Source organism: Zerene cesonia, chromosome 19 (genome assembly GCF_012273895.1).
Source record: "Zerene cesonia ecotype Mississippi chromosome 19, Zerene_cesonia_1.1, whole genome shotgun sequence".
Taxonomy (NCBI): Eukaryota; Metazoa; Arthropoda; class Insecta; order Lepidoptera; family Pieridae; genus Zerene; species Zerene cesonia.
The window spans coordinates 4,699,902-4,717,682 of NC_052120.1; the positions used below are offsets into that span (position 1 = coordinate 4,699,902).

Below are 17,781 nucleotides of genomic sequence, written 5' to 3' on the forward strand. Positions count from 1 at the left end.
CTATTAGCAAGACAAACTATCTACAACCTGTTTGAACGGATAGGGACGTCAGGTAAAAATATGGAGGATGTAAGGGTTAAGGAAGCCTTGAAAATGAATTCGACCACGGATACCTAAATTAGAAGATTGGTCTATTTTGACTTCTTGTTCGTTTTCATCTTCAGAAATTATCCAAGAAATAACGGAAACATATTCAGATACATAGCTAGGTATTTGGCACTTAAGGACAGCAGCGTTTCCACGCAATACATATTCTTCCCAAAATTTCACGTCATAAGCTTGAGATACGACTGGAAAAGACAGAAGTATAAAAGCAGATAAATTATAGGTTTCGTAAAATTGGGAGAAGTAGGTTGAGGATAGGACATTAGCATGGATATATCTTAACTTCGTTACCTAAACTAGAATCGGAATCTAAATTTATATCCATTTCCTCGATTTCTCCTTCAGAAATAATCCAAGAAGTGACTGCGACATACTCAGTAACAAAACTAGGGATATGACATTTAAGTATGGCAGAATTGCCTCTCAAAACATTTTCTTCCCAAAGATTGACTGTATAGGACTGTGAGACGACTGAAAAATTGTTGTTTGATTTTATTGGCGTTATAAAGCATAAAAGGAAGAAGTCTGGGCAGGAAAGTGTGTTACAAACAGCTAAGTGTAAATAAATACAAGACCCAAGTTTGCGTATCCTGTACTATTTATTTCCTTTTCTTCTATATCTCCTTCAAATATAAGCCAAGATGATACAGTTACATATTCGGCTACAAAACTCGGAATATGACATTTAACGATAGCTGAATTACCACGTAGAACATTTTCTTCCATTAGGTTAACTGTGTAAGCTTGAGATACGACTGAAAAAGCATCAACCACGGGTTAGGGTCAGGAAAAAGGTAATAAAAAATCCTACGAAAATACCAAGATCATTAGGTCCTGCTTGGATTTCTAATTCTTCTGAGTCACCCTCAGAAATAATCCAAGACGACACACTGACATATTCGGTAACAAAAGTTGAAATATGACATTTCAAAATTGCTGCATTGCCACGCAATACACTCTCCTCCATTAAGTTGACTGTGTATGCTTGAGTCACGACTGCAAGTAGAATACAATGCTGTGGTAACACACATTAAAATATGCAAATTCTACAGGAAGTATAGGATGGCAGGGCATTATTATGGTAACAACACCATTCTAAGTTAAATACCATCGTTAGTGACAGTATCGTCTATTTTAATCTCATATTCATCATCTCCCTCCGATATGATCCAAGACGAGACATGAACATATTCCGTGACAAAACTGGGGATAAGGCACTTGAATATTGCTGCATTACCACGCAGAACATTTTCTTCGACAAGATTAACTGTATATGCTTGAGAAACCACTGCAATATTTTATATTTATTAATGCCTTAAATTGACTAGAGAATACGTCTCGGAACAGGATGCAAGGAAAATCGTTAACTTGAGTATTAAAATACCGTAATCTTCATTGTTAAGAAACTCTCCACCCTCGGAATCGTGCCAAGAAACTACGTGCACATGATCCGAAACAAATGATGGAATGTGGCATTTAAAAACCGCTGCATTTCCGCGAATAACATAGATATCGTAGACTTGAGATTCGTAGAATTGATTTACAGCTGAAATTTTTAACAAAAAAGATACAATGTAATGATAATTAATCATTCAACATGGGTATATGCTTATTTGTGAGGGATTTACTATAGAGCGGATAGGAACAATTGGGAACGCGCTGACAATCTTGATTACCGTAATTGCCTTCGGAGTCATTTAATGAAAATGCAGAGAGTGACTCTTCGTCAGTCACCCATTCTACAACTTGTACATAATCCGATACAAACGACGGAATGATACATTTCATTATTGCTGAATTGCCTCTTAATACATCTTCGTCGATTACACGAGGTTCATAATTTTGATGGACGACTGTAATTGCAATTTATATGAAGAATGTTTGACTATTATTGGAAGCAATCGACAGGGATGTTGGAGTACGGAACTATTGTAAATACATTTTAATTTAATATACCGGTCACATCATCAAGATTTTCACTAGCGGTAACTGTGTCGTTGTCCATTGTCCAAGCTACAACACTAACGAAGTCAGCTACAAATGACGGCACAATGCATTTGAGAATAGCCGTGTTTCCCCTTAATACGAATTCATCGTTAACTCTAGCCTCATACACCTGCATAACCGCTGAAGTAGAGAAAATGAAGGATTTAAGGATGAGGTACATTGTAATTTATATTTTTACCCTCATTACTCCCCGGAAAATAAGTTCCACCATCACTGTCGGTCCACATTTCAACAAAAACAAAGTCGGACACAAAGCTTGGAACCTCACATTTCATTATTGCTGCATTACCACGAATAACGTATTCGTTGTCCGCTTCGGCTTCGTATGGCTGCGACACAACTGATTACATATATTAGAAGAATGTTTTTTTTTAAGGGAAGAAGGGAAAGGCATCAGAGATTTAAAAAGAACTTTGCTACATGAAGATTTACCCTCTTGAGGATTTGTATTGTTTATTGTAAGAATTTGTCCATCGTCCAAAATCCAAGATTCCACAAACACAAAGTCGCTTACAAACGACGGGATCTTGCAGTGAACAATGGCAGCGTTGCCTCTAATCACGTACTCATTTTCGGCTTCAGTCACGTAATACTGTGACACCACTAAAGAATATTGATTAGGTATTGAATTAGAATGGATAGGCTCTTTAGGTGGTGGAATAGGCGTTAAATACGGAAGTTGCTTTTATTGTATATCGAGCTATTGTTACCGAGGTCTTCGGAATGGCTAATTACTGTTCCTTCTTCGTCAATCCATGCTTCTACCTTTACAAAATCAGCAACGAATGAGGGAATTGAACATTTTAATACTGCAGCGTTTCCACGTATTACATATTCTGTTAGAATTTCTGCTTCATAAAATTGATTTACGACTGTAATAGAATAATTACAAAACAGTCTTAAATTTTTCATTTTATTGGACTGGTGGTTACAGGATAGGTAAAACAAGGAAGGATGAACGGAAACTAAGTACGAAAACGGAATACTACCGATATCATCGGTTATCAGATATTCATTGCTGTCAGAATCAACCCAAGCCTCAACTTTTACGAAATCGGCGACAAATGAAGGAATATTACACTTTAAAACAGCAGTATTTCCACGTATGACGTATTCCGAGACGACTTCTGCCTCAAAGTATTGCGTTACCACTGAAATAAGTAGTTTTATACTGAAGTGGAAAACTGATGGTACATCGGGGAAGGTCACTGCGGGACTTTGTGGTTTTTATAAGTTTAGAATTTATTAGATTACCGTCGCCTTCTTTCGTCCCATTAATTGTAAATGAATTTTCCTGTTCATCGTGCCACGAAATAACATACACAAAGTCGGCCACAAAAGAAGGTATTGAGCATTTAAGTATGGCAGAATTCCCACGGATTACATATTCATTGTTAACTTCTGACTCATACTCCTGCTGCACCACTGAAGACAGATTCCATTAATTGGAGAAGGAATTTTAGGAAAAAAAATAAAGGTATCGTTCATAGAATAACCGTAGTTTTCGCCAGGGTAAAAGTCTTCCTTTTCGTCAGTGTGCCATGACAGTACTTCTATGAAATCAGCGACGAACGAAGGAACTTGGCATTTCAATATAATACTATTCCCCATAATCACGTATTCCTTGTTTACATCAGTATCGTAGTGTTGAGAAACGACTGAGGCACGATTGTTTATTATTGAATGCAGTTATAAAAAAATATTGTTCATTATTAACTAGCTGTAGGTTCGCAATATATATTATTATTGATATTGGAATGCATTAAGAAAAATGATATATTTAAAACTCTTGTGAATTAATAATAAAATCATTTACAGATAATTTCAGGATTATCTGTAAATTTGTATAGTCTTACAGCCATATATAATAAAGTTCCTTTTACTAGACGCTCGTCCCGGCGCTGCCCGGATATCAAAATTCCTTTTTTATTCAAAGGGAGCATTTAATCGGGGTATCTCTTCACCCAACTCGGCTCATACCCTGTCTTTATACCAAATTTCATAAAAATCATTTCAGTAGTTTCAGCGTGATTGACGGACAAACATCCAAACAAACAAACTTTCACATTTATAATATTAGTGTGATTCATAAAATTAGTTCATATGAGAAAATGTAGTAGAGCGATAATGCAATGTTTCCTTTCATCACTAAACAGGTATGCTAAATCAATATCAGAATATGGCTGGTATTTAAAAATGAGACAATAACTGAACGGTAGTGAGATGATTATTTAATTGACCTCATTGAGCCCTCGGGTCTCGGCTAAAAAGGGCAGCGACTATTGGTCACACTATCTCCATTATTACGAGCTTCTTATCTTTTAACTGATGCTACCGTTACCGAGCTTTGTCTAATAAAAAACAGTATATTATCTGACTCAATTAAAATGTCATAAAGGATACTATTTAAGATTATTTATTTAATAAAAATATATAATCGATAAATTGTTAAGCCTACCATCAGTAAAATAATAGAACATTTATCATAATATAATTCATTTAAAATAACAAATCCGGTACATTTTTTCGTAATCTCTTAAGACAGATACATATGTTCTTTTACTACGTAGAGTTGTAGTCACAGTGAAGAAGCTTATCAGTATCGAATAACTGGTTTAAAAGTCAAAGTTGGGGGTCAAGTTAAGTGGCAATTGGTTCCACTTACACTCCTATTAAGGTAGTTAACACAAATTACATATGTTAAAAAAGTAGATACACTGTGTATCGTACATTATAAAATCATTTAAGCGATAAGGATTGTCCTGGCCACTAAGGCATATGAACGCGAAACGACAATATGATTGTATGAAATAAAAAAAATTAGTTACTATTTATAATAAATTCTCATGAATGATATATTAAAACCAAACGCTTATAACACATATATATAGAATATATATCCAGTGAATAAGTTAATCATGTTAATCTTCTATCTCCAAAACTCATGTTTCTGACCTATTTTTAACCGAAGTCAGAAGGGAGGTTATCAATTTTATGGGTATATTATTATCAGAATTGCACAGTTTTTGGATACATTAGTCAATAACAGCTTCTAAACACGCGTGTCAAAATTTCATGAGTATGTAGATATATATATTTGTCAACCCACTTGTTTACTTTAACTGTTGGAATTTCTTTAATTGTGATGAGTATAATCCAACTTCGGATCTGTACAAGTTTCATCAACATGAGTTCAGTGGTATTTGAGGTAGAGGGGTATATACACAAAGAAATTGCATTCACAAGTAAAACAGATTCACCTGCTTTACAAACGATTATGTCGTTAAAGTTTAATTTTGTGAATTACTGATTACTATATTTGATATTACATGCAAAAAGTAAACACTGCTTACTACTGGGATGTGTTGTTTTCCATAGTTAAATCGGCTCACAGAATATTTTAATCATAACCTTTTGCCGTTAGAATGCGATAATATTTAATCATTTGTATTATCGCTCTACTTAGATACAATTAAATATTATGAGTTATAACGTAATTCATTATGTAAACATTGGTTTTATACTCTCAAACTATGAATTTATTCGTTTCAACTAAGAATAGGATCGATTCTGCGCCATTCTGTGTCGTCATATGTATTGATCCCGACGATTTAGTAGTCAAGTTAAGAAATAACGTTTGCATTGAAACTTAATATACGATTCAAGAAAAATAAGATAGACCTTTATTGAAATGCAAAAAGGATTACTAAGTAAATCTATTTTAAAATCACATTTGACACGAAATTGCCACAAACTTTATTAACGTTCCTATTCTCAGCCGATTCGCAAATTATCTAAAATAAAAGAATCAACTTTAAAGTAACGTACTATTAACATGTCTATTAAAAACGTTATATTCAAACAGTGAATTGATCACAGGGACGCCCATGTCGTTGCGAGAGGAGACAATTTATATCTGTCTCGAATTCTGTTTTATTGGCAAATTGCTTTGTACAATTGTGTCAGACTTAACTACTACTAAGTGTTTTCTGAGTAGGATTATTTAAAATCGGTTTAGAAGCGATCAATTTAATTTGCGAACGTGTTAACAAGAAAACATAAATAATTTCATAATTTGGCTTCAAAAATATCCGAAGCAAATTCAGAAATCACCCAAGATCGTGTTTTCCCATTACAATACTTAAATTTAAACCCTAAGAAATGGCGCGTCTCCGTGAATAACTATCATAAATGAGTATATATAAATCAGTGTGGACAAACTTACCGGCGCGGACATTAACATCTCTAGAGTGGATAGTGCCAACTGGGTTCCTAGCTAAGCAAGCATAGACTTGAGCGTGCACTTCCTGACGGTAATCTTCGGCGCGGAATGGGGGGAACACGAGGTTTCCGTTCGGCAACACCTAAAATATTTATGTATTTACATTTTTTATATGAGTTAATAAATAAATAAATCTATGTTCTGATTTCAGTCCGAAATTAGTATCTCATAATTGAGCTTATAATCCGTTTCATGAAATAAGTCAATTAGCAACAATTAACAAGAAATAATTCATGTATCATTTTGGCATAACTTGGAATTTGAAAACCTCTCCTATTTATCGATAACTTTAAATAGATAAATTATAACTCGGGACGGACAGCTTAGCTCTTTTAGGAGTGCTTCACTTCCCCTGCATATTAAAACGAGCTGAAGTATTTCTATAGGGCCATCTAAATTTTATTCCACTTGGATGTCTTGCACATTACGATGGCTTAATTCTCACTTTTTATATGCGATTTAAGTTTATTTATTATGTATAGGATTACTGTTTAGAAAATTTCTTAAGCATTAAAATAAAACGTCAAATCACAATTGCCTCAGAAGCAGGGACGCATTCGTAATTACTTTACCGTAAAATTGGGATCCTATTCTGAAATTGAATTTACCTCATTGAATTTAGAAGCCCAGAATTTATTCTTCATTTTCTTATCATTCAACTATAACACTACACCATATATAAATGGCTGAAGTAGTACTGACTTTTTTTGTTTACTACTGGACCCATTTCAAAAATTCGCCGTCGGATAGGTTATAAAGCCTAGAGCACTCAGGCATTACGTACATATATGTACGATATGATACATATAATATAGCCTACAACTTCGTTATTCCGCCTGACCACGTCTGCTCCACTCACCTGTCGCAATCCAGGGACATCGCCAACAGCAGTTCCATCAGCTCGTACCCAAATAACATCAGGCGTGGGTGATCCTCGGGCGGCGCATTCAACTACGGCTCCGGTCGTGTTACTGAAGTCCACTCGGTTCGGGGGTTCCTTCATGAATATCGGTCCGATCGTTTCGTCCTCGCATCGCACTGCTCCTGAATTGTAAAGGAACGTTTTGTAAAGTTTTAAATATAAATTAGAAGGAACAGCCTTAGAATTTGCAGAAGATATAAATGCAATCAATTATCTACTTAAGTTACGTACTCTAAACACATTACAATACAACATGCAATTTCACATTGTTTATCCTCGTAAATCATAAATTATCCAGACATTTTTTTTTCATCAGTTTAATTTTATATTTTAAAGTATTTGTTCATTCGGCTATGAAAAGTTCAGTATCGTTCAGTGAGTAATGATACTCACTATTCGTAAACGCGTTTTAATTATTAAAAAATTAGTATAATTAAAACGCGGTCGCATTCAAATGTGTTTTAAACATGACAGGGTATTTAGGTTAATTGTGCACTTCCAAGGTTTTTAGCGAATATCGTTACATTAGTACCATAACCATTTATCAAAGTCAAATAACGATATGGTTTTGTAGTAATCGAAATGAATTAATTCATATTAAACATTAATTATTCTATAGGTAAAGGTTTGAGGAGGTTGAAGTGAACGATCATGTACACTGCTCTATACAGCACTAGTAAATGTTGTTTTAATATTATTAATTTATGTCTATTATACGCATAATGATTTTCAAGCAATGTGACTTATTCGAATACCTAGACAATACCCATAATATACCCATTGGATTTAATACCAGGAAAGTTTATCAAGTTTCTACCAGTTATTTTAACAGTAACTTCCCAAATGAAGAAAGCAACAAAATGTACGTACAAACGACAGATGGCAATGGCATAAGCACGGGCCTCATCAGCTTATGAGGACTCGACCTACTTTATAATGACATCTTACATAGAAGCATCTTTGTAGCTACAGCTGCTAAAGCTCTATTCAACGTGACGAAAAAAAGAATAAATTGACACGTTAATCATGGCTAATGATGATAATGAATATACTTTGTAGTTGTTAACACGTCGCCGCATGTATTATTTCTATCTTTTAAGTGTCATAAATTTCATATTTTAAAATGTGCTACTTTATTCATTCAATGTTAAGTTTTAGATGTGATGTGTCATGTCATACCTATATCATTATTTTAACAGAAATTATTCGAAAATTATACTTAATGTGAGTCACATATTCAGTTCCCATGAAAATTAATTGATTAGCGAATAAAGTATTCGTAATTTAAAAGTACCCACTACTTAAGTTTTTTTTAAATAACATTTATAACGTACAAAGTTTCATAATCCATGGACTCCAAATTAAATATTGATTTGATCAATGACCACATACACAATAACGACTATCATTTAAAATGGTCCTCGTTAAAGCAATACAATAGATTACGTTAAAAACTAATCTTAAAATAGTGTGAACTGTGAAGCATCTTTTCCCGTGTGGATAGGGACAAAAAATAGCAACAATCGGTATAAAAACTCTCAGTGGTTGCGTGCGACAGATGTGCGCGCACGCAAGCACGCGATTGGCCGAAACCGCGACAGATGCGCTGAATGTCCGTGCTGTTGAACAGCATCATCACAACTTGAAACTAACCGATTTCACATAAAACAAAATATTTCTAAGAAGCAATCTGTGTACAAGCAGTCCAATTAAATGATATCTATTATTTAAGTTTTTAAATATAACTTCTTATGAAAACGCTTTTTGTGTAAAATCTATATCTTTAAATCTATAATTTCAAGAACAAATAATGTAAAAGTGAAAAATTATTATTGATTTCGTTTAAGATTTCTTGCACGCTGTTTTTTTATGCTTGCATTGTTAGTTAAATCAAAAGCTATAACGTTCGTAGCAATTTTGTAAGAAAATCCATTTAAAAACAATTTTTATTTATATGTGATACAACAGAGTAATAACATTCTTATTATTCGAACAGAAAATAAATTAGGAAAAGATTTGTTGTTACGCAATTAGTACCCGAAGAATCGCTAGCCTGATGCATATCACCATTTTATGTGTTACTCATTATCTTCCGCTCTATGTTTAGTATACTTGTACAATAATAATAATTTATTAATAAGCCAATGTATCAGGGCTTGTTATGTTTGCATATACACGTACATTTTATGTGATATGTAGCAATAATTTCCGTTATTACCAATCAAGTATAGTTCTCAGACCGGATACTCAATGTTATTATAAGGTAACGTAATTGCTTATAATTAATACTAATAACATCTGAATGCCAGAATTTTCTATACGCTTATCGCTCGCAAATCTTTGTACTAACTTCAGACCTACCCCAGGTAGCAATGAAAAAGACAAAAATTAAAAATTACAAACTGTAAAAACACCAAACTGGTCTAAATTAAAAAAAAAAGATTAATAAATGAATATGTTTATGTAACATATATAAATTTTATTTATATTGAATACCTTTATATTTCTTATAATTTAATCAGAACTGAAAGAAGTAACTATCTTACTACAAACTGTAAACATTTCAAACAGTTTCTCAATTCAAAAGTTTGATAAACATAGCTTATAGTTTTATGATCGTCTCAAATTTCACTATCTTTTATGTATGCGATGTTGTAACTTGTAATCAAGTCGAGGTATGTGGGCGCTATGCGTGGTTGATTGTTGGAACCACCTGCGCTACCATCTGGCCGATCAAATGCACCTTAGGAATTTTACTGATAACACCCGCTAATGTACTTTTCCTTAGATACTTAGGAACGAACCATAATCAGCCTTCGCAGGTGGAATAGCCTCGTCTTTTTCCAACATACCAACAACAGGAGCAGAGAATTTTTTAAATTTAAACTATGGCTTTTAGTTTATGATTGAACTTGAAATGAAATCATTTTAATCTATATCAATAAAAATTACCTAACTCAATTATACTCCATTATATTAAATTGCTTGGTATGCACCCTACATATTAGTTTAGTTGTTGATGCACAAATAGAGTACATAAACTAACGTCCAAGGCAATGCAATTAGTGCACAGCGAAAACAATTGAACGCCGTTTAAAAATTCAATGTATTCAGTTCATTGTTTTGTTGTTGTGTCTCTTATAACAGAATCCGTTGCAACGTGCGACCTGAATTATGTAACCGACAGGTTTCGGTCATCAGCATTATCATTTTGTAAGCAAAAAGCAGCCTTAACTTGTTCTGTTTATTCTACATTTCGTAAAATATTTGATCACGGTTGATGCGACGTCCATTAGGATTTTTTTGCTTTGCTTACATATACCTATAGACGTAATTAAACCATTATTTACCTTCATAATATTATTAAAATAATTTAACGGTTGGATCTGATGATTCAAGAAACTTTTCTTATTAAAAATTTCGAGTCAAGGTTCGTATACATGAAGTGAATTATAATGTAGTAAACCGACTCCGTTATAAAACTGTAAGTCCCACCAAATGTTGAATAAAATATCTTAACGCGTGTTCTAGAAGAAGCTATCACAATCAGCTTTTAAATTATTCATACCAACAGTATCAATAGTACCTTTTTTACTATGAGTCTATACACAGGAATTGCTTCCTTTAGCATATATCGCATTAAGCAATGGTCACTGAATTATATTTAAATTGGAACGTGGTAAGTATATTGAACATTCTTACCTTATCATAATAAAAGAGAATTATTTTGGATGAAAAAATATTTTTTATTCATTAAAGCACCCCGATATCCAATAGAAAATATTTATAGGGTCAATGGCCTTAAAAACTCTTGAGGAGAATCGTTATCTTCTAAGCTAATGATACTTACATTTTTTCACGCATGAGATCAAATGTCTTTATGGATTGAGAATTATGAGGAACCGAACCTGTATGCCTTAACCTGTACATGATATTAATTGATTAATTTTCGTCGAAATTTAATGGCATTAGCAAATTTATTCAATGCGTTATGTTCTTTAAAAGCAAATTATAGTAAATTAATTCAGTACGTTAAACGTACATTGATAATGTTTACAGTTGTAAGACGGATTAGAAGCTAAAATTTTGAATGCGATTTATTCGTTGGGTTTGTATTACAATTTCCGGTGTCCATGGCCGTTAGCAGTTACATAGCATGCGGATGATATCAGATAAGCGACGCGCATATGGAGTAATGGAGATTCCGTCAATTGAATAATAGTCCTCGCTAGGAGATTTGTAACTGCATGGGAACAAGCAACAGATTCGCTTTGAACAATTTCTTTGTTATATAGAACTGTTTAGAATTTTGTCAAAAGTAATAATTTAATAAGGGATATTAAGAATATAGCATTTGCTAGAGAGAGTAAGTTTTGTTCTAGAATTGATTTTATATTGAATTGTATTATTATATTATACTCTATTATCGAATCTATTATCTTTAATATTAGTAAAATATAAACGACCGTAACTCGTAGGCAGAGGAGCGCAGAGCGCATGTGCCCTTGAGCAAACTAGCAACTTCCATATCTTGCATGCGATTTGATTTGCAAAAGGTATGACTTTTATCGATACGAGAAAATATGACTCCTAGCTCCCAGTATTTAGCATGCGCAGTAGTCATTGTACGTGACCGAAAGATAGAAAAATCGGTCAATTGCAAGTGAAAATTTTTAAATAAGAGCAATGTATTTAAATAACAAGAAGCATATCGGATGATTTCTTAATTCGAATAACTACTTTCCACAACCAAAGGAAAACCGAAAATGAATGTAATACGCATATCGATTGAAAAGTAAGGATAGGTAGTGCCTACGACTGACTCACGGTCGCGAGTGGCGACCTTCTGTGCGCAAAAGGCCAATGTTCCGGTTTGTTTACATCGAAAACCTGTAAGCTTTAGTATTTAAACATGACCTGTTAAAATGCAAATACCAAAATCTAAACATGCTACTTTTTGCATACATTGTCTTTAAAAATAACTTTATTATGTGGGTATACTTAAAATATGTGTTAAATTTAGCATGGCAAGTATAATAATCGACATATTACATCGCTTTGTTATATGCGCTATTTCAATTCATCGTAAAAATCATCAACTCTTAATAATAACAGAAATACGAAGTACACTGTACAATGGAAGTTTACAAGTAGATAGGTATAAGCTTACCTGACTAGACAATGATTCAATGAAACACGTAATAAGTTTGTAAACGTAAGTATACTATAAGCATGTATTACTACTATGGCATATGATAATAATAATACCATAATTACCGAGCTTGTAAGCTATTACTCCGCGAAATAAATTACACATTGTAAAAAGTGATAAAGCGGCGTTAAGGCGATTAACCATGAAAACTTTCAGCCATCGAGGCGCTTGTGCGAAATGTTGTTTATACAACGTGATCAGTGACCTCCCTGCCATATTCCCAGCCGTGGTATCGATCGCGCCCGGGTGCGGGCTGTCTCAACTCTCAACACTCATCCCATTACTTACAACTTCCTCTCGACCTCACAATTATGAATCATTTCGATGTTCGTATTATTTCATTAAGTGCTTTTTTGTTTTAACGGAACCGCGAATCGTAACACATATTTAAATGCATTAAATATTTGCACCTATATTTAGATTGTCTATTACGATACGATATTGATCTAAAATCAATCGTATATCTTAGTAGTATATTCCTTCAGGGGATGATAAGTAATTGTTTTAATTATATCGTACACAGGATATGAAAGAGCCTTTCCCAGTACACTTATCTTAAGTGGCTCTAAAAGCTTTCCTTAAAGTAATTAAAAAGTGATACTCACCAATCGCGAGCAGGGCGACGAGGACCGTAAATACGGTGAGGGTAGCCATATTGCACACACTGTACACTTCACAGATCACTGAGGTCACTTTTGACTACTCAAATAAAAACTAGATCAAAACCAAAATAATAAACTTCACTAGCCGCGATGCGGCCGGGCGTTGCCCGAATCTGAAACAAAAAATTGTGAGTTTAAAAATTATGAGTTGAAAAATCACCTGAAGTATTTTTAATTGCATGCTCTGAGCTTTTTGAGCACCATTTCCCAAAACTACAAAAGTTCTCATAAAGTTCTCAATTACGTATCGTACCGTGCTATTTGGTTTATAAATACCTACACTAAAATTTAAATATTTATAAAAAGCGAACGATTGAATGAAATTCAGATCTCAGTAATCCGGTATTTTTTTTTATTGCTAAGTAAAGCTGTCTTCTAATTCCGCAGTTGAATTTAAGCTCTTGTAATTTGATTACTTTTATGAACACGTACATTTTACTAGATAAAAAATGGCTCATTATTATGTATTCAAAACTTGTACGGGAAACGGATCATGGTAAATTTATTGCTTACATTTAAATTTTGTAAGTTTTATAACATCTAAAATAACATACGTATGGCGAGACGGGGGAGCATTTCTAATGTTATAAATTGGTGAAGGGTGGTCAACCCTCAATATAGTCCACCTAAAAATATATCTACTCTCTCTTTCATTTCATTAAAAGTGATGGAGTGCGTGACGGCGCTTTTCGAATACATATTATTTAGTAAAATAGTTGCTAGAATAAACGGAAGAGCTAACGTTTGACGTTATTTTTACAGTACCTACCTAAGATGCAATTTGCATACGTCATCGCAATTGAAGGGCCCTTGATTGACAATGTAGGTACGTGCTGTGGAGCTTTATACCTGAATGTCTCTAAACAAAGCATGCCGGAAATACGCACGTGTTCAAATAAGCCTCGAAAAGATAGGGCAATGAATTTCTAAGCGTCGTTTTATGTCTTTTAAATGAACTATTTATAAATTTTATTTTATAACTAGATATATATAAATAGAACTCTACATATTTTGAAAGCCATCTTTCTTTGCAATTCAGTGCTTATCTATAACCAACATTTTTTTAATCAATTTCGGATAAGTGTAATTCGCTTCCTATCATAATAATTTTAGATAAGCATACATTGACAATTTACATATTCATATTCAATATTCTGTAGAGTGCGAAAAACTATTGGTTTTTTTTAGAAATTATTTAAACTTTAATGTACCGAACGTATTTAATTTACCGAAGTATATTTAGTATCTTCAATATCTATGCGTTCCAACCCTAACTCAATAGGTGCTAAAAATCTATTTAAAGCTGACACATGTTATTAATTTTTATATTCTCAATTTAATATAATACATTCTTCCCACATACTTTATAACGCAAAAGATCACTGACCTTATTAAATTATAGCGTTAATATTTTACACAGTTGTTCATACCAATATGGGTTGTGAACATCGTATCAACGGCGCGTTAGAATGACGGTTACGGTTCGGATTATTTTCGGTTCCATTATCCCGAGATGCCTAAGTGAATACACAGTTGTTGGGATTTTCTAAGAATGGATGTTTATTTTTTTACACGTCTATTTCCTTATAAAAACCAAGCTTATTTTTATACATTTTTATGGTATGTAATATACTCAATAAATGTATGTAAATAAACATTGAAATTTATTTATAATTTGTTAAGCACTTATTATTAGAAACAGTTAACAAATAAAGTTAAATCGTATTCGGAACAATGTAGACTAGTTACGTGTTTAACAGCTCCCATGTTTGGTAAGAACATGATTATCATACAGTCGGTATGGTAATTGATAGGTGTTAAAACCAACCTAAATATTTGAATACGGTCAAGACCCTAGCAATTGAAACATAAAAAATTTAAACAATGAATGTATCATCAAAAATATTTTTTAGAGATTGAAATACTAATCTTAAATTCCCATTTAAAATATAAGAATCATAGATTTCGTATCATTTAGTATAATCTATCTTACGACAAAGTATACGCATTTGATATCTATCAAAGCTATTCCTACTATGTAATAGTAAGTGAATATATGTATATAAAACGTCTGGTCCACGTGAAGAAAGATCGATATATCTTGTTAAATTTCTCGCGACCGAGTGTAGTCGTATCGACTCGGTCGCGCTGTCTGGGAGAAGTACATAATACCATATAATATAAGAAATATACACTCTGCATTGGTAAATTGAAAACTCGGGTTTCAGTTTTCAAGACCTTTTCAAGGTTATATTGTAAGAGACACTGAAATTGATTTTACAGGTGATGTTTGTAGGATATTTTATAATCTATTGAAAAAGAAAAATGCTGCTACCTACTGAAGTAGATGTTATTATACAAATACTTAAAGTTAGTAATATACACTAAATATTATGCGCTTTAATTAACAGGTATTTAAGATCTACTAATAAACCTGGATAAGAAAATACAATATAATAAAATAAAATATGGTGTATGTATATATAAAAATATATACCTAAATCAGATTCAGTTGAATATATAACAGCACTCTCGCCTTTTCGTTGATTTTGGGCACTTTTTTAATATATAACGTGTCAAAGATATATTCGTTCCTTAAACTATTAAAAAACAAACCGATAAAAAACACATGGTATCTACTCACACACGTTAAGTATACCATAGTCTTGGATGCCATATTATTCTCAGGTCTTATTCCTACCGTTGATTATAAATCATTCGCTTTAGTTTGTAGAACCGATATGCGTAGATTTATCAATTTGCCTACACAGTAGAGGTGATTTGTTTTACGACTGAGTAGTTAGGCATCTTATTACAGACATAAGTACCGGACGAAGGTTCTAGGGTTACCGGGAGTCGAGTTTAATCTGTCGTAGTTAAGACTGCTCTTTACTTAAGTGTAGCAATAAAATGACAGGAAATTATATACGAGCAATGAAAGTAAAATCATCTTTAACAACTTTTAGCTACAAAGCTAGCTTTTCATTTATTTATGAATAGACTTTGAATCTAGAATCTCCTCCAAAAAGTGCTCATTATCTCTTTATTATTTGATATTTTGCTACAAAAATATTCCTCACACTTGATAGTTTAATCATATAACCATGAATATTTCTTTAACAACCGAATCTTTAAAGTTGTATGTTCTTTATCCTGGCATAATAATAAAACAAAACAATGAATAAGATGGAATAAAAGCAGTCTACCTGACGCTTTTATATAAGAAATCTCGTTCAGACCACATTTCGGGCGTTTTGCACCTGCTCTTGTTGAACGAGAATGGGCTCATTGAATGAAGCGCCATGTGCTTTAATAGTCAAAAGTGACACTATGTAACGCTGGCGTGAATTAAAAATTATTTTCCACATTGTATGAAATAATTTTGATAATATAGAAATTTGCATGGAACATGCATAGTCAATTAAAGAATTATGTAGAGTCACTCAAGTTTAATTCAATTAATATTAAAACAGCTTTCTCTAAGCAAAATAACATGATGTCACCGGTGTTTTAATTGCAATTCATAGTCCTCTAAAAAAGCTCTACGTTACGTAGAGAAAACTTGCTCTACTCGATGTAAAACCGCTTATATGGACGTATATAAGCCAACGAGGGCTCGAGTATAGAGCGTAAAATGCTGGCTATATTTAGCACACGCTCCGATTTTCGACATCATCGACATAGTACCGCTGTAACCCCAACTCCCGAGGCGTGGTCATCCAATTAACCACGAAGTCCTTTGGAGCCCTATGTTGCGTCAAATATAGCACGCTAATACTATGTTTATATTATTTCTGACTCATATAGCTTACGCATTCGGACACAATGATGATACATCATCATTCTAAAATATCCTTAAATCCTTGCATAAAATTGTATTTGTATAAAATTGAAAATTGTAAAATTATTACACATGCCATTTAAAAAAAAAAATTATATAGGAACACTTTTTTAATTATAAACAAGATAAAGTGAATGTTATGGTAAGTCTTGATTGTATCCAAACGCAAACTTTATCAATTTTATCGCAAATAGATTGCGGTAATCATCGGTAGTGAAAGTAGAGTCATTCATGTAAAAATAATATTTATATTAATGATACAACATCCAACTGCAGTATTTTATTGCAAATCAACTTAAAATGTTTCGTAAACCAATTCAAATATTAAATCTCAGTCTGGTTTTAGCGAGTCTGCCTACACTCGGCGAAGACAACATAGTTATCGATCGAAGTCGCGCGTTCTCGGTGCCGGCATTTTTATTAAAGATGCACGCTTTTAACATAAAACCACTGCGGAAAAGCTCAATAATGGGCGAGAGATTATTACCTGCGAGACGCGAGCCTTGGCTCAGCGTAACGTCCACAACACAAAAACGCACAACACACGCGAGAGGACGAGCGGCAATACCGTCCCGTCCGAGATTATGACGCCGAGTGAACGAATAGTATTTTATTTTACTTTGTAGTAGCTAGGATTATGAACGGCCGATGACATCCATGGAGCGAGACAAAGAACGTCCGTCTCTTTCCCTCATACGTTTATCTCGCTAACATTTGTGGAATTAGGGCGAGTGTGCTCGAAATCTACCG

At 33.4% G+C, this 17,781-nt stretch overlaps 1 protein-coding gene across 31 annotated transcripts in view; it reads right to left on the reverse strand.

Annotated features, from left to right (window-relative positions):
* Window positions 1-17,648, reverse strand: part of LOC119834173 (Down syndrome cell adhesion molecule-like protein Dscam2) — a 57,088-nt gene extending 39,440 nt beyond the window's left edge. For 14 of the 31 annotated variants that reach the window (XM_038358452.1, XM_038358451.1, XM_038358472.1 and 11 more), the window contains exons 1-5: window positions 17,519-17,648; window positions 13,134-13,303; window positions 7,254-7,438; window positions 6,338-6,476; window positions 1,214-1,393 (exon numbers count right to left, since the gene is read on the reverse strand). In XM_038358452.1, the coding sequence (XP_038214380.1) occupies window positions 1,214-1,393; window positions 6,338-6,476; window positions 7,254-7,438; window positions 13,134-13,182 (553 nt within the window). In that variant the 5' untranslated portion in view covers window positions 13,183-13,303; window positions 17,519-17,648. Of the gene's footprint in view, window positions 1-113; window positions 291-396; window positions 577-680; window positions 861-924; window positions 1,102-1,213; window positions 1,394-1,489; window positions 1,652-1,781; window positions 1,959-2,290; window positions 2,453-2,544; window positions 2,716-2,822; window positions 2,985-3,101; window positions 3,264-3,366; window positions 3,538-3,608; window positions 3,771-6,337; window positions 6,477-7,253; window positions 7,439-13,133; window positions 13,304-17,518 lie in introns of all 31 variants that reach the window. The other 17 variants (XM_038358481.1, XM_038358462.1, XM_038358465.1 and 14 more) reach the window with 13 other exon arrangements.
* Between the last annotated feature and the right edge of the window lie 133 nt (window positions 17,649-17,781).